General features: G+C 33.4%; 1 protein-coding gene across 2 annotated transcripts in view; it reads right to left on the reverse strand.

Moving 5' to 3' along the window:
• LOC131060183 (F-box protein 7) overlaps window positions 1-20,704 on the reverse strand; it is a 336,958-nt gene extending 316,254 nt beyond the window's left edge. The window contains exons 1-2 of one of the 2 annotated variants that reach the window (XM_057993325.2): window positions 20,563-20,704; window positions 9,621-9,783 (exon numbers count right to left, since the gene is read on the reverse strand). In XM_057993325.2, the coding sequence (XP_057849308.2) occupies window positions 9,621-9,722 (102 nt within the window). In that variant the 5' untranslated portion in view covers window positions 9,723-9,783; window positions 20,563-20,704. The remainder of the gene's footprint in view (window positions 1-9,620; window positions 9,784-20,562) is intronic. The other variant, XM_057993326.2, reaches the window with a different exon arrangement.
• Window positions 20,705-21,392: the final 688 nt, after the last annotated feature.

A 21,392-nucleotide genomic window follows, 5' to 3' on the forward strand; every position in this document is an offset into this window, starting at 1 on the left:
TGAAGACACAAAAGGCACTTGTTAATTTCAGAGCACCAATTGAAGTGTCTTCTATACTAAAGAAGACAAAGAAAGCAATTTCAAAATCAAATATTTGCCAAAGGTCCTGCACCAAACTTGTTAGTAGTTTTTAAATGATACCCCTCCTGCAAGCACACAAATTAGGTAAATTTTTAGAAATCCCAAATGACTTTGTTAAATAGGGGCCTTCGACAAACGTTTTTCTCCTTTTCAAATAGCTGCAACACTTTGTTAGTGTGCCAATAAAGGTTAGATCAAAAAACAAAATATGGAAACACTAAATAAAATGAAATGCAATTCTAAAAAATCATAAACATAGTTATACCAGACCCAGATGCAAAAAGATGATGCAGACGCATAGGTAGAGAACACATACATGATTCTGATAACCCGGACCTGCAAAAGTGAACATAAAACAAAAATCCGGAAATAGAGATGCACAGACACATGATCTATATAGAAACATGAAAAGAAACACCACAGATGTGACTTCCTAAAATCCCAACCTGCAAAACAAAAAATCAACCCTGCAAAATAGAAACTCGACCAAACAGAACACAAACGCAAAAATAGGTTAAAAATGTGGTTATATCTGGCACAAACGTGACTTCGGGATGGTAGATCTACAAAATGACAGCAAAATCAGAAACGCAAAAACATTCGTTGCAGATGCAAGAAGAAATCATAGACGCAGAAAAACGCAAAGTCGTCATAATGTCGAACCTGCTACTTTTAAAAACACAAATCTGCAAACAAGATGTCAAAATAAAAGGGACAAGGGTCCCACCTGGAGTGCCAAAATGTGTACGGTGAAAAGTGATAATGAAAATAATAATATTGAAAGACTACCAAAGATCCAACCACAAAACCCTAGCCTAACAACAAAAAGGATTCACCATACACAAATGAAGATACGTAAGATCATGCAAATAAACAACTAAACAAGATATAATATTCACATGTCAAGTAGGGTTTCAATCTCCATTGATTTTGTTTGATATATTTGCTCTCAAATTTTATGTGTGCACAAGAGCTCAACAAAGAATGAAAATGTGGTTGATAGCTTGATCACAAGAAGGCTTGATTGCATAAAATTGATTATGTCATTAGGTGATTAGACGATTAGTGTTGATAATGAAGGAAATCTCCTCTTATATAGGTAACACTATAAGAAATGGAGGGATAAGATTAAAAGGTGTAAAGATAAATGGCCGACTAGGATTAAAGGGTAGGTAGAGGAAATAATTAAATGATAAAGGGGTTAGGTAAGAGAAAAATTAAGAGATGAATGACATGTGTCATGGGTAGAAAAGACTAATGAATTAATTAAATAAATAAAGATTTATTTAATTAATATAGGAAGTGGGATTAATTAAATAAGTAAAGATTTATTTAATTAATAGAAGACTTAGGATAAAATAATTAAATAAATAAAATATTTATTTAATTATACAAGACAATTTTAGGTGTCTACACACACCTTCATCAACAAGGAGATATCCTTTAGGCAACAATGTACATAAATTAAGCTAAAGAGGTATAACTCTTATGAGCAAGGAAAGGATAGTTGTAAAAGAGATATCTTGCAACAAGTGTAAAGGGATCCTTTTGAGGGATGAATAGAGGAAGAGATATATACATAAATATATTTACCTCCAAATAAAGTAGATATATTTAATAAGGATAACATCTTTGGAAGGAGAAGGAGGCTAAGAATACACACCCCTGCCAATGCTAGTAAAAGTGGATTCTTAGTAAAAGATTGCACACATTTACTAAGGAGAGATTGTTCATAAGAAGATGTGTCATATCAACAAAGAACAAGTCCAACCAAGGGACACACATGTACTCGCATGGAGGACTACTCTATGTAAGAAAGGTCCTCAAGTTATGAAAAATACAACTCAACAAAGGAAAAGGAAATGTTTAGAATGCAAAAGAGGGAGGATTGAAATGTTATTCTTTCCCCCCAAGCATAGACACAAGGAAGAAATACTATTATATTGTTGTAAGAGTATGATTGTAATTGAATTTGTACCACCACACATGACAAAGAGTCCTGAATAGGGTAGACTATCAATGCCACATAGTGAGGACCAACATAATAGGGTGAAGGGAGTGCTAGTGTACCACCTTCAAATTTGGATCGAGAAAAAAACATGAGATTTTGTGTGATATGGATAAAAGCTCTATCACATAAATCTTAAATAAATTCCTTAAAATATTTGCAAATACCAATACAATGAGAATAACCATGATGAAAGAGGCAGTGCACACTACCATATTTGTTCTTATTATTATTGATATATCTCACAAAAGGAAATGTAACATTTTTATCATATTTTAATCTCCAAAAGATCATTGTGGCTAGTTTTTTTGAATGTTAATATGGATAGATCTTGTCTCTTGGGATGTAGGGCAAGGTATATAAGTGGAGGAAGAATGATTGTTTTCTTGTGGTAAAAGGACTGGCAAGGAAGGAGAAAGATTGTTTGATGGAGGAGGATTTTTGGATGGGAAAAAATTTCTCTTTTTTTCAACATACTTGTTAAGAATTTGAATTTTAAGGAAATCATTTATAGATGTTGTCGATTTGAGATATCCTAGAGCTTATCTAGTGCATTGTGAGGGAGGATATATAGGGACCTTGATTCCTTGTTCTTGTTTACCATGTCCTTATCCACTATAGCCTCATTTTGAAATAATATTGTTATCACCAAATAATGCACCCTTGCCAAGTTGAGAAAACTTATCTTATTAGTGGAAAATTGGATGAATTATCAATGTGAAGGCTTTGGTAAACTAAATTCAACCTCTACATAGGGTTGGTTCCCTTGGAGCTCACCTAAAACTACTAACTTGTTGAGAATAGGGAGAAAAAGAACTTGAAATAAATAACTATTCTCTACTAAGGTGATACACCAAATACTTTAGGACCAATACTGTCATTTTAGTAACACACAGTTTCTCAATAACATATTTGGTGACCTTTATAGGATGTTTTCCTACTAAACATCGAAAGACTAGTAGTCATGCATATCCATTAGGCATAGAGTCATAAAGACTTAAAAACAACTCAAACTCATACTTAATCCTACTGTTTCTAACACCTCCAAACAACAACCTAGACACCAAAACTAAACAATAGACTAGTGTGCTTCAACACTTCAAGAAAATAAACTCACAACTGTGTGCAATCAACACTTATCAAACTTAAATAACCTACCCTAATCTACACTAACCAACAATGATACAAACTCTAACAAAGCCACAAACTAGTTATGTGAAGTAACTTACTTTCCTTATCAACCTATGACGCCTTTCATGTTTTTGAACAAGCAAGAAAGGGTGGAGGAATGAGAAGTGTTTGACCAATTGTTGCAATTTTTCTTGAAGAACAAAACCAAATTCACTTACCTAAACAATAGAACAACCTAGACACCAAAAATAAACAATAGACTAGTGTGCTTCAATGCTCGAAGAAAAAAAACTCACAACTGTGTGCAATCAACACTTATCAAACTTAAAGAACCTACCCTAATATACACTAACTAGCAATGATATAAACTCTGACAAAGCCACAAACTAGTTATGTGAAGTAACATCCTTTCCTTATCAACCTATGATGCCTTTCATGTTTTTGAACAAGCAATAAGAGGTGGAGGAATGAGAAGTGTTTGACCAGTTGTTGCAATGTTTTTTGAAGAACAAAACCAAATTCACTTACCTCATCTTTTTTATTATACATATTGTTGTTTTGAAATGGAGAAGTGAACTAAATCTATTCTTCCTCACTTGCAATTACCTCCACAACCTCATATTTAACTATAAGTTCATGCTTTGGTGCAAGCATGACTTGTGATGCTTTATTGGCCTCCACCCAAGATAAATGTCTTATAGGACACCCTCTTATGAAAGTGAAACTAGAGCCTTTCTTGGTAGTCTCTTGTCTATGGATTTCTTCTTCAATACCATTTTGTTGATTAGAATGAATTTATTTAAGTGAATCATATGGAAACATGGTTGTTTCTTCCACCTAATTATGATGATCACAAACTTCTACTTTATGAATTCTAAACTTGGTATCAAGTTTTGAGTAGAAAACCTCTATGATATTTAAGAAGATGTCTTAATCAAACTCTTATTTGGTTGTCTCATGTATAACACATTATATTTCAATCCGAGGGCAATTTTCTTGAAGATTTGAGAAAACATCAAAATTCTTACCTTGGAAATCAGATTCTTGTTCATGTTTCCTTTTCCTTAAAAGGTGATGATTTTAATTCCAAGGTTAAGCAAAATACCTCCAAATCATCCCAAAACAAGTTCTCTTTAATTTCTTCTTTAGTTCTTTACATAAAAGGATTATTTTTTTACTTCATAGAGGTCTTCTTCATCAATCAAAGCTTCATCCTCATGCTATTTTTTTTAACCAACAAATCATCACAACATTTAATATCCTCCTACTACCCCAAATATATGGTTGGTGTGATTATAGTTGTATCCTCTTCATCTTTCTCAACAAAAGAAGGAAGTTCATGAAATAGAAATATGAATTCTTTGTTATCTTACATCTTTCTTCCTTCTTATCTTGTCATCCCAACTGGTTTGTTGGCATAAGCATTGACATGTCTTCACCATTTTCAATAAAATATATAAGTTCTTCGAATAAATCAACCAACATCTCATGTTCAACACCATTCCCTTGGTCCATAGCTTGTTGCTCCCATTGATTGTACTTAATACCTAGTTACAACAAGTTTGATTTTTCTATTTCTTTATCATATGAAGACTCATCAACAATGGTTTCTTCCTCTTCTCCCTCAAGGTCCATCCTTTCTTTTTCATCAAACCAAAATTTTGTCCAAATGATAGGTTCATCTAGGATTAGTGAAATAGTACTAGAACAAGAGGATTCAGAAGATGAAGGAGTTTAACAAATTTCTTGGGTTTCTTGCACATGAGTTAATGTTTGATGGGGTTGTTCATGGAGGAGTAATGGATTGATTTTCCTCATGTGTAGGTTCTTTCAAGGGGTGAGCTCCTTAAACTTGGGATTTCAAATTTAGAAAAGGATTAATTGAATATTCAAGAGATTCAACTTTCTTAAAGCTTGGAATGTTGTATTTGGGAACTTCTTCTTTCATAGGTTGATTTGGAAAGAAAGGAGTTGATTGGATTTGGAAAATTTATGCTTGAGTAAATAAAATATTCATCTACTCCTCTTTAGCAACAATCTCCCTTGCAAGAGACTCTTCATACTACTCTCTTTGCATCTCCAACTCTTGTTCATGAAGATAGGCCTGGTAAGCCAAATCTTCTTTGTAGATTAGATTCTTGCTGCCTCTCGATGTCATCCAACTAATCTTTGAAGTTTAGCATGTTTTTCTCTTTATGCCACTAATTCCCATATTATCAATATTCTGGAGTTGATCCAGAAAGTGATTGTGTTGATTTGACATAAAAGGGTCTTCTTGAGGCTGATTGAAATAATGGGTAGGTTGCCATAAATATTGAGAAGGGGTGGGTGGGTGGTAAGTGTTTTGGACATGCTGCTTATTTGTTGTAACAAATTTACTTGGATAAAAACCAGTTGCATGTTCACTATGATATGAATGGTAAGAGGGAATGTGAGCAAGATTTCATGAAATGGAGAGTGATATGGCATATTTCCATGAAATGAAGACATGTTTTTTCTTTCAATAAGTTGGAAAATCAACACAATTAGATTTTCTTTTAATAATCTTGAAACATGCCAACACTTGGATTGTTGAAACCAATAGATTCGAACTTGGAGTTGCTAGGTGTGTTGTTTCTTCTCTCCAAAGAAAAAAATTGTTGGCATACACACTAAGCATCAACAAGAGAAGGAAATTTTAAAATAAGATAGTTCAAACTGTCCCACCATGTGTGCCAAAAGTTGTTATCACCAAATAATGCACCCTTGATAAATTGAGAAAACTCAACTTACGGGTGAAACATTGGATGACTTCTCAAACTAGGGGCTTTGGTAAACTAAAGTACACTTCTAGAAAGGGATATTTTCCTTGGAGCTCACCTAAAACTACTAACTTGTTGAGACAAGCAGAAAAATAACTTTAAATTAAAACTATTCTCTATTGAGGTGATACACCAAATACTTTAGGACCAATATTGCTATTTTGGTAACACATAGTTGCTCAATAACCAACCTAGTATTACACAACTTCTAATTTTTCATACAACACTACATCTATGATTTGCAAGAAGGTTTGAGTTTCAACAAATACTAAGAAGGAAACTTATAATTTTCACAACTAAATCACTACTTTGAAACCAACACACAACCTACAACTTGCAAATAATGTATTTCTTCTACTTGAAGGTGCTAAGAAAGACAAATATTAAAGGAAATATATATAACTTCAGATAAATACTCATCAATTGATGCATTGCACACAATAAAGTATCTTTAGAGAAGGTAAAAAACTATTTTTTATTGAGAAAAAGTTATCTCTTACAACATATACAAGTCTGAAAATGAGTTACAATACAGTACTTTGCCGAGAAAAGAGCTAAAAACAATTACAATATTCAAAAATAAAGAGAAATAACTCCCTCCTTACTACTAATAAGTGTATCCTTATGTTATTCAACAACCTCCTCTTGTTTGGGAACATTTTTTAGGGCAAATGACAAGTGTTTGTTTGGTTGACTGAGTCAAATCTCACCCCTAGGCATTAGAAAACTGACCTCCTCGTTTAACTCTTTGTAGGTCCAAGTGACCATTGAGGATGATCGCTGACTTTGTCTTGATCCAACAACCTTTGCCTAATAGTTCCTTGATGCTTGGATAGTTGTCAATTGATTTAAATCCCTTTCAAACTAATAACTACATTTGTTCATCTATAATTTACATTGATCAAGATAGTTTCAAACTATCCAAAATGTGTTGAATTATTCCACTATATTCTCTCAAACTACTAGGACACACACATCCAAGGTTATAGGGCATGTGAGAAGACTTTGGAAAAGGTAAGAACCTCTTGGGGATGAGAGAAATTATATGATAGACTTTTGATATAGATGTCCCTCTTAGACAATATCTTCATCCTCATATCTTCATCATTCACATAGTTGTTGCCATCTTTAACTTTGTCCTCTTTGAATCTTATATTGGACCTCTACCATCCTGAGACCTATCACTTTCCTCTTCTAGTAGCCTTCCCTTAAAATATTAAATGACTATCTTCTTGGAGACATTTGGGACTGTCTTTAGCTCTTCATGGCTCCTTTAATTTTTTGCAACAATGGTAAGCCTTTACACTATTACTATCATATCTAGTTCATTGCAATGCTCTGCAATCAGAACCTTGAAGTAATTATCTTGTATTTTGAGGCTATCAATTATTCCTACTATAATGGTAAGGACCTTCATAAGATTTATCTTACATAACTAGCCATAGATTTATCAAAGGTATTTACACATTTGTCCTTATTTATCTTGTATCAATTATGTCTTCATTGTCTTCCTATTGAAAGCAAGACTGCATCTTTCTACTATCATTTGAGAAGTCTATCCATAATCATTCCATGGAACCTCTACTATCACTTTGCCATGAAATACCCATATTCTATCTCTATTCTAGCACATGAACCCATGAAGTCACTACCACTTGAGCTCTACACTGAGAACTTGTTGATCTTCATTAAGATAATATATCTATGTCAAATTTATAGAGATTCCACAACACTGTCCTCTAGATGGTTTGGATATGTTCCATTCTAATTTTTTTAATCGAAATATCTTCATTCCAATCAACAAAATTTCCTTCATCCTCTTCTTTCTTGATTTGCAATAATAGAGTTATCGAAAACACCTTCAAAAATACTTTTGATAACCCTTAGCAAAAGACAAACATAAAGATCAATTTGCTATTCCTTCAAGACATGGCATATAAGTACTACTTCACCAAGGCCTCTAATTCTAATCTCTATCTTCCTTTGAAAAAAAACATCATTTCTTCTTTTCCCTGCTCATTGAAGATGCATAAGATCTCTACCTTAACATGTCACGAAATATTCTATAACGTTGTCACCTTCTTGTCACTATCTATGGCATTGACATTGCTAGTTGTCACAGTTTCTATTAACATATTTACTACTTCAACATGTTACTCCAATTGATGCTCATGCACCATTACATTTAAATTTTAGATTGAAGGGTTGTCATCTTGTAAGCTTCATCATAACCATGCACAGGTTTGACATGTCTTAAACTTTGAAGAACATTTTGACTATTATCCCATGTGACTATACTTTTGAATAAAAAAGACAACACAAAAAATGTATATATGTTTATAGCAATAAGACAAGATAGTAGGATGCATAAAGAATGACAAACAATATTTTTATCTATTGCTAGTCCCCAGTCCTATAGTTTCTCTTATGGACTATGAATTTCCACTAAACTTATCACCATCCATGGGAATGTTTCCCTTGCATTTTTTCATATTATGTCATACTATCATTCTATTTACATTATTTCTTGGAACTCTTTATGATAATACTTTAAAGACCCTAATGCGCCTCTCATGGTATCAATTCCTCTTATCATGCACAAATTATTGTCTTCAAACTTTTGATGTCCTTTATGATAGTCTTTAGAAAAATGGTTACAAAACTAGCTTAAGCTTCTTTGGTATCATCATAACTACACCTATCCTTGAGTATATGAACTATCATATGCACTTTGAGTAGCAAGCCATTTTTTGTGTATAGAAGCTAGTGATTTATGTTTCTTTCTACATCTTTGGGACTTTTTCTATGATAGACTTTTCTGCCTAGTATTGTTAATATTGTGACCATACCTTACTACTATGCAAACCAAAACAAAGTCAAAAACTTGTTTTATTTCACTAATTTTAGTGATTGTAGATTTTTTGGCCTTTAAGGTGTGAAAATCCTTCAAGTAATGCATTCATCCAAAGTATCATTTGTGTTTGGAACTTTCAGAAAACCCTATGTATCTAAAACACTCTTTCTCTTAGTGAAGAGAGAGAGGTGCACAAGTAAATGAAGATTTTTCCTGCATAATCTTTTATTTCTCTTGGAGTATTAGCTCAAAGACATTTCAAAAATATAAAGAAACATATTTCATATCAAGCTCGCCCTTATATTATCCCAAAGTTTTTTCCACAACTACTTATTTTATTTCCTCCAAAGAATTGATGCTAATATAAATATTGGAATTTTCTTCCCTGTAGTATTCAAGATGCCATGTCTTTATCATGAAACTCAAAAATTGCCTTATTTACAAAATAATAATTAGTATTTAGAGGCAAATCAAATAATGAATTATGTTTTCCCTTTTCCATGAGGATCAAAGAACACAACTCCAGAAGAAGCAAAGGGTTGATTTTCTCTATTTAGTTTTATCATCTTCAATGAATTATCTTCATTTTTTTTTCACATTCAAAACTAACTCATGACATATATAACTTTAATAAATACATAAACAAGGCTCTTAGAAATAAGCATCTACAACTCCTCTTCATGCATATGACACTGGGAAGACATGCATGATGATATATAGGAAAATGAAATCTTATTTCACATACTTGTCCACCTATTTTGATGAGTCCCTGAAACCTCTCCAACACCAAACTACAAACCAAAACTTGTTCTAAACTTCTGAAATGTGGTGAAATATCCTCTACCATCTTAAAATGTGGTCGAATTTGGACTAGCAAGATGTTATTTGCGCTATGATTCCTCTTCAACCTGCAACGTGGTCATAGTTTTCCCAATAAATCGATAGTGTGGTGAACAAATGGAGCAAGTACTTGTTTTTCTCATGCTAGATGTGAAGACTTCTTCATCCAAGAGAAATCCCTAGTTTACAATGTGGGAAGATTTTTCTAATTAAGGAAAATAAAAGACAAAATACACAATCATCCTGATGATGGATCATAGAGTGTGATCTGAAACATTGGTGCAAAAAAACTCACACAATCGAATCCAGAAGCATACACATATTTAGACTAATGGATTGTGGAAATCTACTGACATTGACAAAATACATTTTTTCCCTCCTTTGGTGCCTAAAACATCATAAAAGCCCAAAGTTAAAGATGATTTATAAAAATCCATTAAAGACTTATGCCCTTTAGAATATTCTAAAAGATGTATTCTGGCAAGAAATAACAAAAAATGTCAACATATATCATAGGCAATCTCATGGGATGTTTTTAATTGAGAAGGAGAAGGGCTTTCATTGTGAATTTCTTTGAAATTTGTTGTGTAAGGGCATGTTGAAGGACCAGATGGATGAAAAGATGAGGAAGGAATATCCTTTGTAGGAAGATTCTCATTTATATCATCATTATTCATGTCCTCTTTGTTAGGTTGGGAAAAAGGATCCTTATCATCTAAGGCTTCACATTTTCTTAATGTTATATTAGGAGATAGGTCATGAATAAAATGCATAAGATCATATTTCCTACAAATATTTTGATGATCAAGATAAGCTTTAGGAGAATAAGGGAGATCTAGAGAAATTGATATACCAACATGTTTACCTTCCCTACTTTCTCTAAAGTATCTTTATGAGAAGAAGATGGTTCAATTTTTCTCTTCAATGTTGTCTCTCCATTAGAGAGATTATTGATAGGAAAGTAGTGTTGTTGATAGGGGTTTCCTTAGGTGAAATCCCAAGTTTTGAATTAACCCTAATTGAATTGAATTATTAAATGGAAATGTTAAAGTAAATACCTCAAATCTATTGCAATTGATAAATGATGATGATACAATGATCTTTAGATGTGATCACAAGTGCTAATGTGCTAATATGACTTGACATAACATGAAAATGAGTACCCTAATAAAACACACAATCTTTCATGAAGATTGATGTATCTTTTTTGCTCCATGATGTGAATGATATTGTGGGATGAAATGTTGTCTTGAATGCCTGAGAATGCTTGATGATGAATTCTTACAATATGGGTGGATTGTGGATGATGTACGATCAAAATGAATAAGAAAAAAAATATTATATAAGGTTCCAAGGTAATTTACTAATTATACCAAGCTCCAATGGTCAAATTGAGACACCAAGAACTAAAATCATTGTGGTAGGGAAGTGCACCAACGCATTTTAAATTAGGTCATATTTAAGGAGGACCATGATGCCACAGGCGATATGGTTCTGGGACCAAGATGTCTAGGGTGTTGTGGTCCACCAAACATAGAGTAAAGTAGTGGGAGATCAAGGTACACAACCTGAAGCACAAGTTCAGTTCTCAGTGCAGACATATGATTAGATTTGAGGTGAAAAGGCAACAAATTGACCTAGGAGAGAGATAAGAATCAAGATGGGACACACTAAAGTAGGAGCACAAAAGGTGGTGTAAATTGTGTAGAGTTATAATTTAAGATTATACAAATGTTTTCATATCCCCACTTTACTCCTCTCCCCTAATTACCCCCCCCCACTCTCTCTCATCATCCCTCTCACCATCTCTACCTTTCTCCCTTTGTTGATACTTCCCTCTCTCCCCCCTATCCTCCTACCCCCTAATTACCCCCCCCTCTCTCTCTCTCTCTCTCACCTCTTTTCCTGTCTCCCTTTGTTTATACTTCCCTCTCCCTCTTCTTCCTAATTAACCCCTCTCTCTATCTCATTCTCCCTTCCCTCTCTAGGTATTTCCCTCCCATTCTCTCTTTCTCACCATCTATCCCTCTCTCCCTTTGTTTATAATTCCCCCTAATTACCCACAACTCTCTCTCTCTCTCTCTCTCTCTCTCTCTCTCTCTCTCTCTCTCTCTCTCTCTCTCTCTCTCTCTCTCTCTCTCTCTCTCTCATTCTCTCTTCCCCTCTAATTACCCCCTCTCTCTCATCTCTCCCTCCCTCTCCCTTTGTTTATAGTTCCCCCTAATTACCCACAACTATCTCTCTCTCTCTCTCTCTCTCTCTCTCTCTCTCTCTCTCTCTCTCTCTCTCTCTCTCTCTCTCTCTCTCTCTCTCTCTCTCTCTCTCTCATTCTCTCTTCCCCTCTAATACCCCCTCTCTTTCATCTCTCCCTCCCTCTCCCTTTGTAGATATTCCCCTCTCCCCTACCCCCTAGTTACCCTTTGTCTCTCTCATTCTCTCTTCCCTCTCTAGGTCTCTCCCTACCACGCTCTCTCCCCCCTCTATAGGTCTCTCACTCCCTCCCTCTCTACCTCTCTACTTCTCCATCCTTGTTTCTCACCTCTCTCTCTCTCTCTCTCTCTCTCTCTCTCCTCACCCTCTCTCTCCCCTCACTTTATATATATTATATAATATATAATATACAATAAATTATATGATATGTAATATATTATATAGTATGTACTATATTATATATAGTACATAATATAATATATACATATTATATATAAATATATATATTGGTGACATTGAACATATATTTGTTTCGAATTGATATTTGTTTGATGAGCCATACAAAAAGGACATGAGGCATTTTTGAGCATTCCAACGGTCCCCACATTCCTTATGCAGTTAATAAACATGAGTTTATAATCTAATATAAACAAAAGTTAGCTTTTGGTGAGCATTTTGACACAAAATTCACTTTATCAATCATTTTTGTGCATGTTTTTGTAGTATAATGGGGAGCAATAATCATTGTAAATTAAAAGGCAAGAGAAAACTCACAATAGAGCAAATTGAAGCATAGAGGAAAAAAAGATAGAGAATGTCATAGGAAGAGAAAACAAGGTATGCCAAATATTGATCAAGGTGAGGCATTTTCTCCACCCATAAATGTTATTTCAAGTGAAGATGAAATTCAATATGAAAATATTGAACATGAGATTAAAATTGAAAATGAAAATGTTGATATTGATATCGAAAATGTTGAACATAAAATTGAATATGAAAATATCGACATTGAAAATGAAAACATTGTATTTGATATAGAAAATGTTAATAAAACTGATAATATTCAAAACGAAAACATTGATAACATTAAAAATTATGAAACAATTGAACATTATGTATCACCAAATTACATGAGAAATGAATACCTTTCTATGGAAGAAAGACAAATTCCAAATCTAATATCTTAAAGAACCCCACAATGGTTACTTGCAATTGATGAGAACATAATAGAAAATTTTGAAAGAAAGAGGTCAACACAAACCATTCAGTTGTGGGCTACACAAATTTTCAATAAATATTTTAGCAATAAGATATTGACTAAGAAATGACAACCTTGTGTATAATTGTTAAAGATACACAAAGCTAGCCAAACTGGAGATTTATGTGAACAAAAAGAGAGAAAAAAATCTATTATTGTCAAAAATATTTTTAATGCTCTCAATTATATTGGAAAGACTAGTAAGGAAAAATATAAGAGAGTTGTTAATAGAGTGATCACAACCTCATTAGTAAGCCATCATTTGAGGAAGACTCATTTTATGAGACAAACTTGTATTGATTTCAACATAAATTTTAAAACATTGGATATAAAAATTTCAAGAAGAGAAAGAATCGATGATCCTCATTGAAATGATACATGGGATTTTTTTGGGAGGCTTCCACGTGTTGATAATAAGCTAATAAAAAAACATAAAAGAGGATATTTAACAATTTTGGCACTCTAACTCTAGTGTATCACCCAATATAAATGATATTTTAAATAAGAATTGACAATCTAGACCACACACTGCATCCTAAACATTTCTTGGAATCAAGCTAAATAATGTTGTATAATTTTTTTTGTGAAACACATCCAATTTTATGAATCTCACAAATGAATTTTGAATCTTGTAAGCCATTTTATTGTGTATCTCTTAAAATTCGTAATACTTTTTGTTGTAAATACCATGTAGAGTTTTCAATGTATCATAAAATATTATGTTGTATTCGATCTATTTTACATACTAACAAAATTTTGTAGGAGTGTGGTGTAATGCAACTTCTGAAGTCATCAATGGACTTGTTATATCTATTTTTATGTGTTAGAGATGATGACTACTATTTATATAGAAATGATTGTTTAAATGAGTAATGTTCACAGTGTGGTTTCTTGTCAACTTTTATTTCATGCATGTTTTCATTGCATGCATTTGATGATTTTTGCATCAATAGAAAAACTCTTTCCCTAAGAAAATGGCTCTGAGTCTTGAAAAACTTAGATAGGTTGTTTTAGAGGGGCCTCACATGACCTTGTGGGTTTAAGCAGATCATTTGTTTGTATTATAGATTTTGAGAAGTAGACCATCAAAGCTTGACAATTTTTTAAACTTAGTGCACTTGAGAGATAGTGCTGCTAGGGTATGGCTTTGAATGTTCGTGCAAGTTGAGAAGAAAAATAGGAGCATGCCCAATATAAACCCATGTACCTAGACATGTTGGAATGGGCGGTTCATGCCCATAATGAACATAACAAAACTTAGGCTACCTTAAAACTTTTCATTGCATGCATTTGAATTTTTTTGCTTCAACAAAAACTTGATACCCTAAGAAAATGACTCTAAGTATTGAGAATTAGAGACATGTTAGAGTAGAGGGGAATCATGTGACCCTATAGGTTCAAATAGATCATTTGTATATGCCTTGGATTCTGAGAAATGACCTATCAAAGTTAATAGTTTTTTGAACTTATGGCATTTGAGAGATAGGGTTGCTAAGGTATAACCTTGAATGTTTGGACAAGTTGGGAAACAAAATAAGAGCATGCCTAGCACAAACCCACCTACTTGGAAGTGTTCTCACTAACGGTTTGTGCCCATGACAAACAAAACAAAATTAGGCTACCAAGTAACTTTTCATTGCATGTATCTAATGATTTTTACATCAATAAAAAAATTATTGCCCTAAGAAAATGAAGTTCCAAATCTTGAAAATTTGAGATAGGTTATTGTCGAGGGGTCTCACATGACCCTATAGGTTCAAATAGATCATTCATATGTTCCATGGATTTTGAGAAATAGCCTACCAATTTTTTACATTTTTTTGAACTTAGAACACTTGAGAGATAACACTACTACAATGTGACCCTGAAACTTGGGCGAGTTTTGAAGAAAAACAAGAGCACGCGTAGCATAAACCCGCCTACTTAGACATTTTGACACTGGTGGTTTATGTCTACAATAGTTTTTAAAACTTTTAAAATTTTTTGCAACTTTTTGTAACTTTTTGCAACTTTTTGCAACTTTTTACAACTTTTTGACAAACCTACTAAACCTAGGATATTCATAATAAATCAAGGACAACTCTAATGAACCAAGGTCATTCATAATGAACCTAAGTCAGTCCTAATGAATGTAAGATAGTTTAGATAAATATTTAAGATAATCTTGATGAACTTGGGACAATCTTAAGTGAGATAGTCATGGAAATCATAGTTGATTTGTAATGATATGGTTTTTATTTAATATGTCGTGGTGGCATTTAGGTGTCAATTTGCATCACATTGATCAAGTGCATCATGATTTTGCTTGGATACTTTCATGAAAGTAGAAAGAATTCATTTTACTGGCATGTGTCACTGTTTTGAATGTGGACCCCACATTCACTTTTGCAATGCACAATGGGAATAAAAATGAATTCCTCTTTAGTCATATGCTTAGTAATTGATCTATTTGATAACAAAGTTAAAATTTACATGAAATTGAATCTAATTCTAATTACTTGTTATTTGTCATTAATAAGCATCCATGTTATGATTGATAACATAAAAAAATCATGATAAAATTTGGTGAAGTTTCCCAAGACAACCAAATTTAACACTTAAAATATAGATGGATTACAAATTATTATTCATAAGTTCTATATAAGTGTAATATCATTAAAATTCTATAACATGCTATTGTTCATAGCTTAACCATTCTAAAGTAATTATACATCCAAAATTAAAGTTTCAAAGTAGGAAGGTATGCACATGAAGAACAAATTAGATTGAATATCAACTTTTTTATATCAAATTGTAGAATAATTGTGTATGTCTATATACAAAAATGGCATAAACACCAACTCAAACAAGGTTTTACAAAATGTGTCATATGCTAGCTCAATATCTATATAAAATATAAGTGCCAAATAGCTATGTATGAATCCCAAAATGTCTACAAGTAACTACTACAGGTCTCTATTACATCCTAAACTTGTGGTGGATCTTCAAAACTGATATTTTTGAAGTATTTTGTGGCTTTGAAGATGCCTACATAATATCAATTCAAACCACAAGTTAGATTAATTATATAATATAATTTAGAATTGTCAAATTAACATCAAACTCAATATATATTGAACTATAATTTCTCTAAAATTGAATTCTTGATTATCTCAACTCTGCGTCTTTTCTCCAAAAGACATTTTATGTAGTGCCCGCCAATAAACCCTAGGGAAGCTCATAGCAACTAGCTAAAAAGAGTGGAATATTTTTTTTTGTTTTTTTACTAACTAGGTTCCATCTACTTATGATAGGGAATGTGCTTAAGAGTTGGTTTATTAGTTTCATCTTAAAGTTAAATGCTTAAGAGTTGGTTGTTACACTATGGTTCCAAATCAAACGAAATCATGTTTATGTGGTTTCATGATCTCCCTAGGGCATTGACATCACTACTTAATTCACATTCACTTACAATTCATGATCGATTCTTTACATTACCATCATCATAACAATGCACATCTATGCACCTAATTATTCTAACTTATTAAGGGACACCACTATATGTGCACTTAAGTGTACTATCTAACATAGAATCTTCACCTGAGAATATGCTACATACTCTGCCCTCTATTCACCTAATACATTCTTTCGACCATAGAGCTTAAAAACAACATACTAAGTATGATATACACATCCATAATCACTAGCTCATCTAGGAACTGAACCATACATTCCTACAAGCCAACCAATCACATATGCATACCTCAATCTACATACTATGACAACGCTAATGCATTGATACACATACTCCTTCTAGTGCATGACATGCAATGAGGAGCTACCATAATATACGTATTGCCTATAAGAATAATGCATCTCACTCAATGTATAACCTATAACCTTCATGCTTATGCACTAACATGACACGTATGAACTACTACCATAATAATGACTATTTCTATATCACAGTCCCTATTCATAATGCATCACTTAATCGCTACTCTAACTACTCTACCACCAAATACATGCACACTAGCCTACTTATGTAACTATGTGCAGCATGACATTGTTCATATATTATTAATTTTATTGCAACCTTCATATAAATACAAGCATCCCATAAAGTTGTTAAGGTTATCAATCTTCTAGTTTTGTTATAGTTTTCAGCCATCTCAAAGAATGCGTGCATGACCATACATGTTCTTAAAGATATTATTCCTCTTGGTTTCACTATGACTTTCAGCCTTATGGCTGATTTAGGTCCCATATTGCTATTTTTTCATCATTGTGTCTTGTGTTTTCTTGTTCTATTATTGATAAATTGATAAGATCCTTGGTTCAAATGTCAATACTCAAATCTAAGGTACTAAAACAAGAGTCTAACATCTATGTTACATTATATCAATATTCTCGTGAGGGTACATCATTGCCATTTGTCATTTCATTTCCTTTATTTAAACCATAACATAAAGAAAGTAAATAGATAATTTTTCATTTATTGCATTATGATCATAATTATGTACACCAATGCATTTTCTAACTAACATATTAATACCATGTAAAGGTCCACAATGTTGATCTAAACTAATCTTGATCATGGATTCCTTACATTACAATTCACAATTTACATCTTTACATAGGTGTGGCAATTCAATTACAAGGTTTGTGTTCTAATCAAGGTTACAATGCTTCCAACAATGAAGTGCACTATGCAAGAGGAAATGATTACATCTTCATTCTATAATAATATTGCCTTACAAAGTTTCCATAGAAAATCTACATTTAATGAGAAATCATGGATACAATAATGGCTATCATTACATAATGAGTACAATCATGAGTTTAACTCACTTCTTCTCCAACATCCCTATTCTATCACATAATAAGAACATCTCATAAGCATGAAGCATCTAATTCATAAATCAGCTCCACGAATCCATAACCGGCATGAAGAAAGATCCAAGTCCATGCAAGAAGAGATCCATCAACAGAGAGGGAAAAACCCCAATGACAAAAGATCCAACCACCCGACCAATGTGGAACCTACAAGGAACCACCCCCAGAGCTAGGAGATGTCGCTAGGTCCCAACTCACACTCTAAACTAGGTTGACGCTAAGACCAAAAGGACTAACGCCAAGAAGGACTTCCACACACATGAACCAATCAATGATGCAAACTGACAACCAAATAAATCCCAGAGGCCAACACAACACCAAGACATGAATGCGAATGCAACACAAGGGAACACATGTACAAGAGAGTGTCATCGCATGTCTAACCAAGAAACAAGGCACTAGCCTAAGGGCATGTGGATCCATCTCAACCTTTGAGAGACCAAGGGAGATTGGATTGCCGTCTCCATGGCCTTCTCAAGCTCATCCTAAAACATCCTTCCTAGAACTGAGTCATGAGGTACCATCAATTTATTATCTTTTATTAATTATCTAACTACCCAACCCAAATTATTTATTTAATTATCACTTAATTACAATGCCAGGTAAACTCCTATGTGCCCAAGGGGACTGGAATTCATGCATCCTTACAAGGAACCTCATGATAACCCATCTCTCATGACCCCCGATCATCATAGAGGATCTCACTCCCTCTACATGGACCCATAAACCAACACAAGAGGCTCTAATCAAAAGTAAAATCTGAAATAAATCATCATACCATAGCATCCCACACATAGACATATGCTCATGAGAAGTTAAACGTTAACATAACATAAGAGTGAGCCTCTTGACCAAAGAAAAGCATAAACCAAAACATAAAACTGTTATAGATAACAACATAGCCCAACAAGATCTCCACACTTGTTGTCCCAAAATCAGCAGTATGCACAATTCATCCTCATGGCATGAATCATCATGAGGGTACTCAAAACCATAATTCTTGCGTCAATAAGAGTAACAAACTAAAAATTAAAGCCAATTAAAACCGTAACAGTAGCAGGACGACCTCTAGTACCAAACACAACATAAATCATGACATAAAAATGACATTCACGAATGAAAGATAAGAAGATTGAGACGTGGCAGCGTTACAATACACTTAGCCCACACTATAACTTGTGGCTTCACCTAAACAACGTTGTACTTGACATTCCCACATCTAAATGTTAGCTCAAACCATCTTGATTCACAGGTACAACCAAATGAAAATACCAAATGACCACAACTCAAGATTCACAACCTTCTTGTCACATAAGCGGCAGTGAGTCTCAGAAAGCAAATCTGAAACTCATACTGTCACCAATAAAAAAATGTCACATACATATTATTAATGAAACACATATCTTCAGCAAATATACTACTACACTTACAACATCAATAATATATATAAAACCATAAGTGACTCACAACAAGTTGGAGAAAGGAGGAATTCAAAGGTGTTAAATCTTGTTGCCTAAAAGCAACGAGTATACCCTGCTGTAAATATAAATACAACTTCAGACCAATATGCCTCCCTGACTAAAATGAATCTGAGCGAACACACCCTCTGATATCCCCGCCTTCAATGCCAACCCATCGGATGTGGGTGGTGAACTGCTAGCATACCCATTGAATGGGTGTTAGCAGCGAATTTTTTGCTGCTGGACTGAGTCAAACAAACCAAGGAGGGTAGCATTTATTTTCATATACCATACCACACTTATGCGGGTCTTAATGTAAAGCACCCATGATATGGTATCGTGGGAGCTATATCCACGATATGCATATCATGGTACAACACCCACGATACTTATATCATGGTGCTGGGCTATGATCAGCGCCACACAGGGTGGTGTGAAAGGTAAGGAGAGGGGGTTGTTCATAGCGACAACCACAAGATAAATCCGCCCCCTTTCAAAATAATAAACCAACTTGCTTCCCTTGCTGCTAATGCAATATAATAAAATAAATAAAATAATATAAAATAAACAGGAAACAACAACAACGTGGCATGGGGCAGTTGCATTTGGACTCCCAACCAGCTATTGATGCCATTACATGGCAGAAGATAGGGCATACACACACAAAAAAAAGATTTAAATTCATAGACCCAAGACTTCTCATCTAATGGAGGGATTTAATAAATAAATTTCCAAGACAATTTCAACTGAAAGCTAAACACCATATTTCTAAAAGCACAATTCCAAAATGAATAATTTTCAAACAATAAGAAGACACATTCAAACCTTAATTATACATTCAAATTCTAGAGATAAAATATGGAATACAACCCTTTTACTACCCTAGCATATACTGAAAAAAAATTAACCCTTATAACCCCAATGTCTTCATTCGCAACAACAAATTATACAATAAGATGCATACATTTCCTCAACCCATGAAAACATTTGCAAGCACAGGAAAACCATAAGTGTTCAGCAAGGCTAGGGTTTTCAGACCCAACCTGAGAAATTTGAGTGAAGAAATTGCTCTGCTGAAAAAGAAGCTCCTCTAGATCTTCCAACCACGACAAGCCACAAGCAAGCACCTTCCAAAATCACAAATTGCAGATAGCCCCAAATAAATTTTTTCAGAGAATCCCCCCCCCCCCCCACCCCCAAGTGGGAAGAAGAAGAGAAAAAATGGCGGAAGAAGCCCCCCCAAAAATTAATTCACGGTAAAAGAAAATAAAAACCTTCAAAATTCGAGAAACCCCAACCTCTACCAAAACCAATCAAATTGCTCCATTTAAATTATGTCTTCTTTAAAACTATATAATATATCTATATTTTATTTTTCCCCCATTGACTTTTGGATGGGGAATTTAAAATTCAAAAATAAAATATCACTCTTTAAAATAGAAGTCAAGATAATTATTTTATTATTTAACCCCACTTGCTTTAGTCTATATTTTATACAAAAACAGTTATATTAATTGGATAAACTTAATTACTAAATCAAGACAGGATTTGAAAATAAATTAAATAAAAAATGGATAAACACTAAATAGTTATATAATAAACAATAAACAACATTATTAGATAATTCAACCTTAAATAATAATTATTAAACAAAATCCCAAATGACTTTAAATAATAATCATTAAAGAAATCCCAAGTGACAAATAATATTAAATGTTGATTTAAATTCAACTGCAAAAATAATTAAATAATAAAAAATCGTTAAACACTAATAATTAAAACAACGCTCAAACATTAAATATTACTAAATTGAAATGACGCCAAAAATCATAGATTAATATTAAATTAATTACTAAATCAAAATAGATCAAAT

This window comes from Cryptomeria japonica, chromosome 7 (genome assembly GCF_030272615.1).
Source record: "Cryptomeria japonica chromosome 7, Sugi_1.0, whole genome shotgun sequence".
NCBI lineage: Eukaryota > Viridiplantae > Streptophyta > Pinopsida > Cupressales > Cupressaceae > Cryptomeria > Cryptomeria japonica.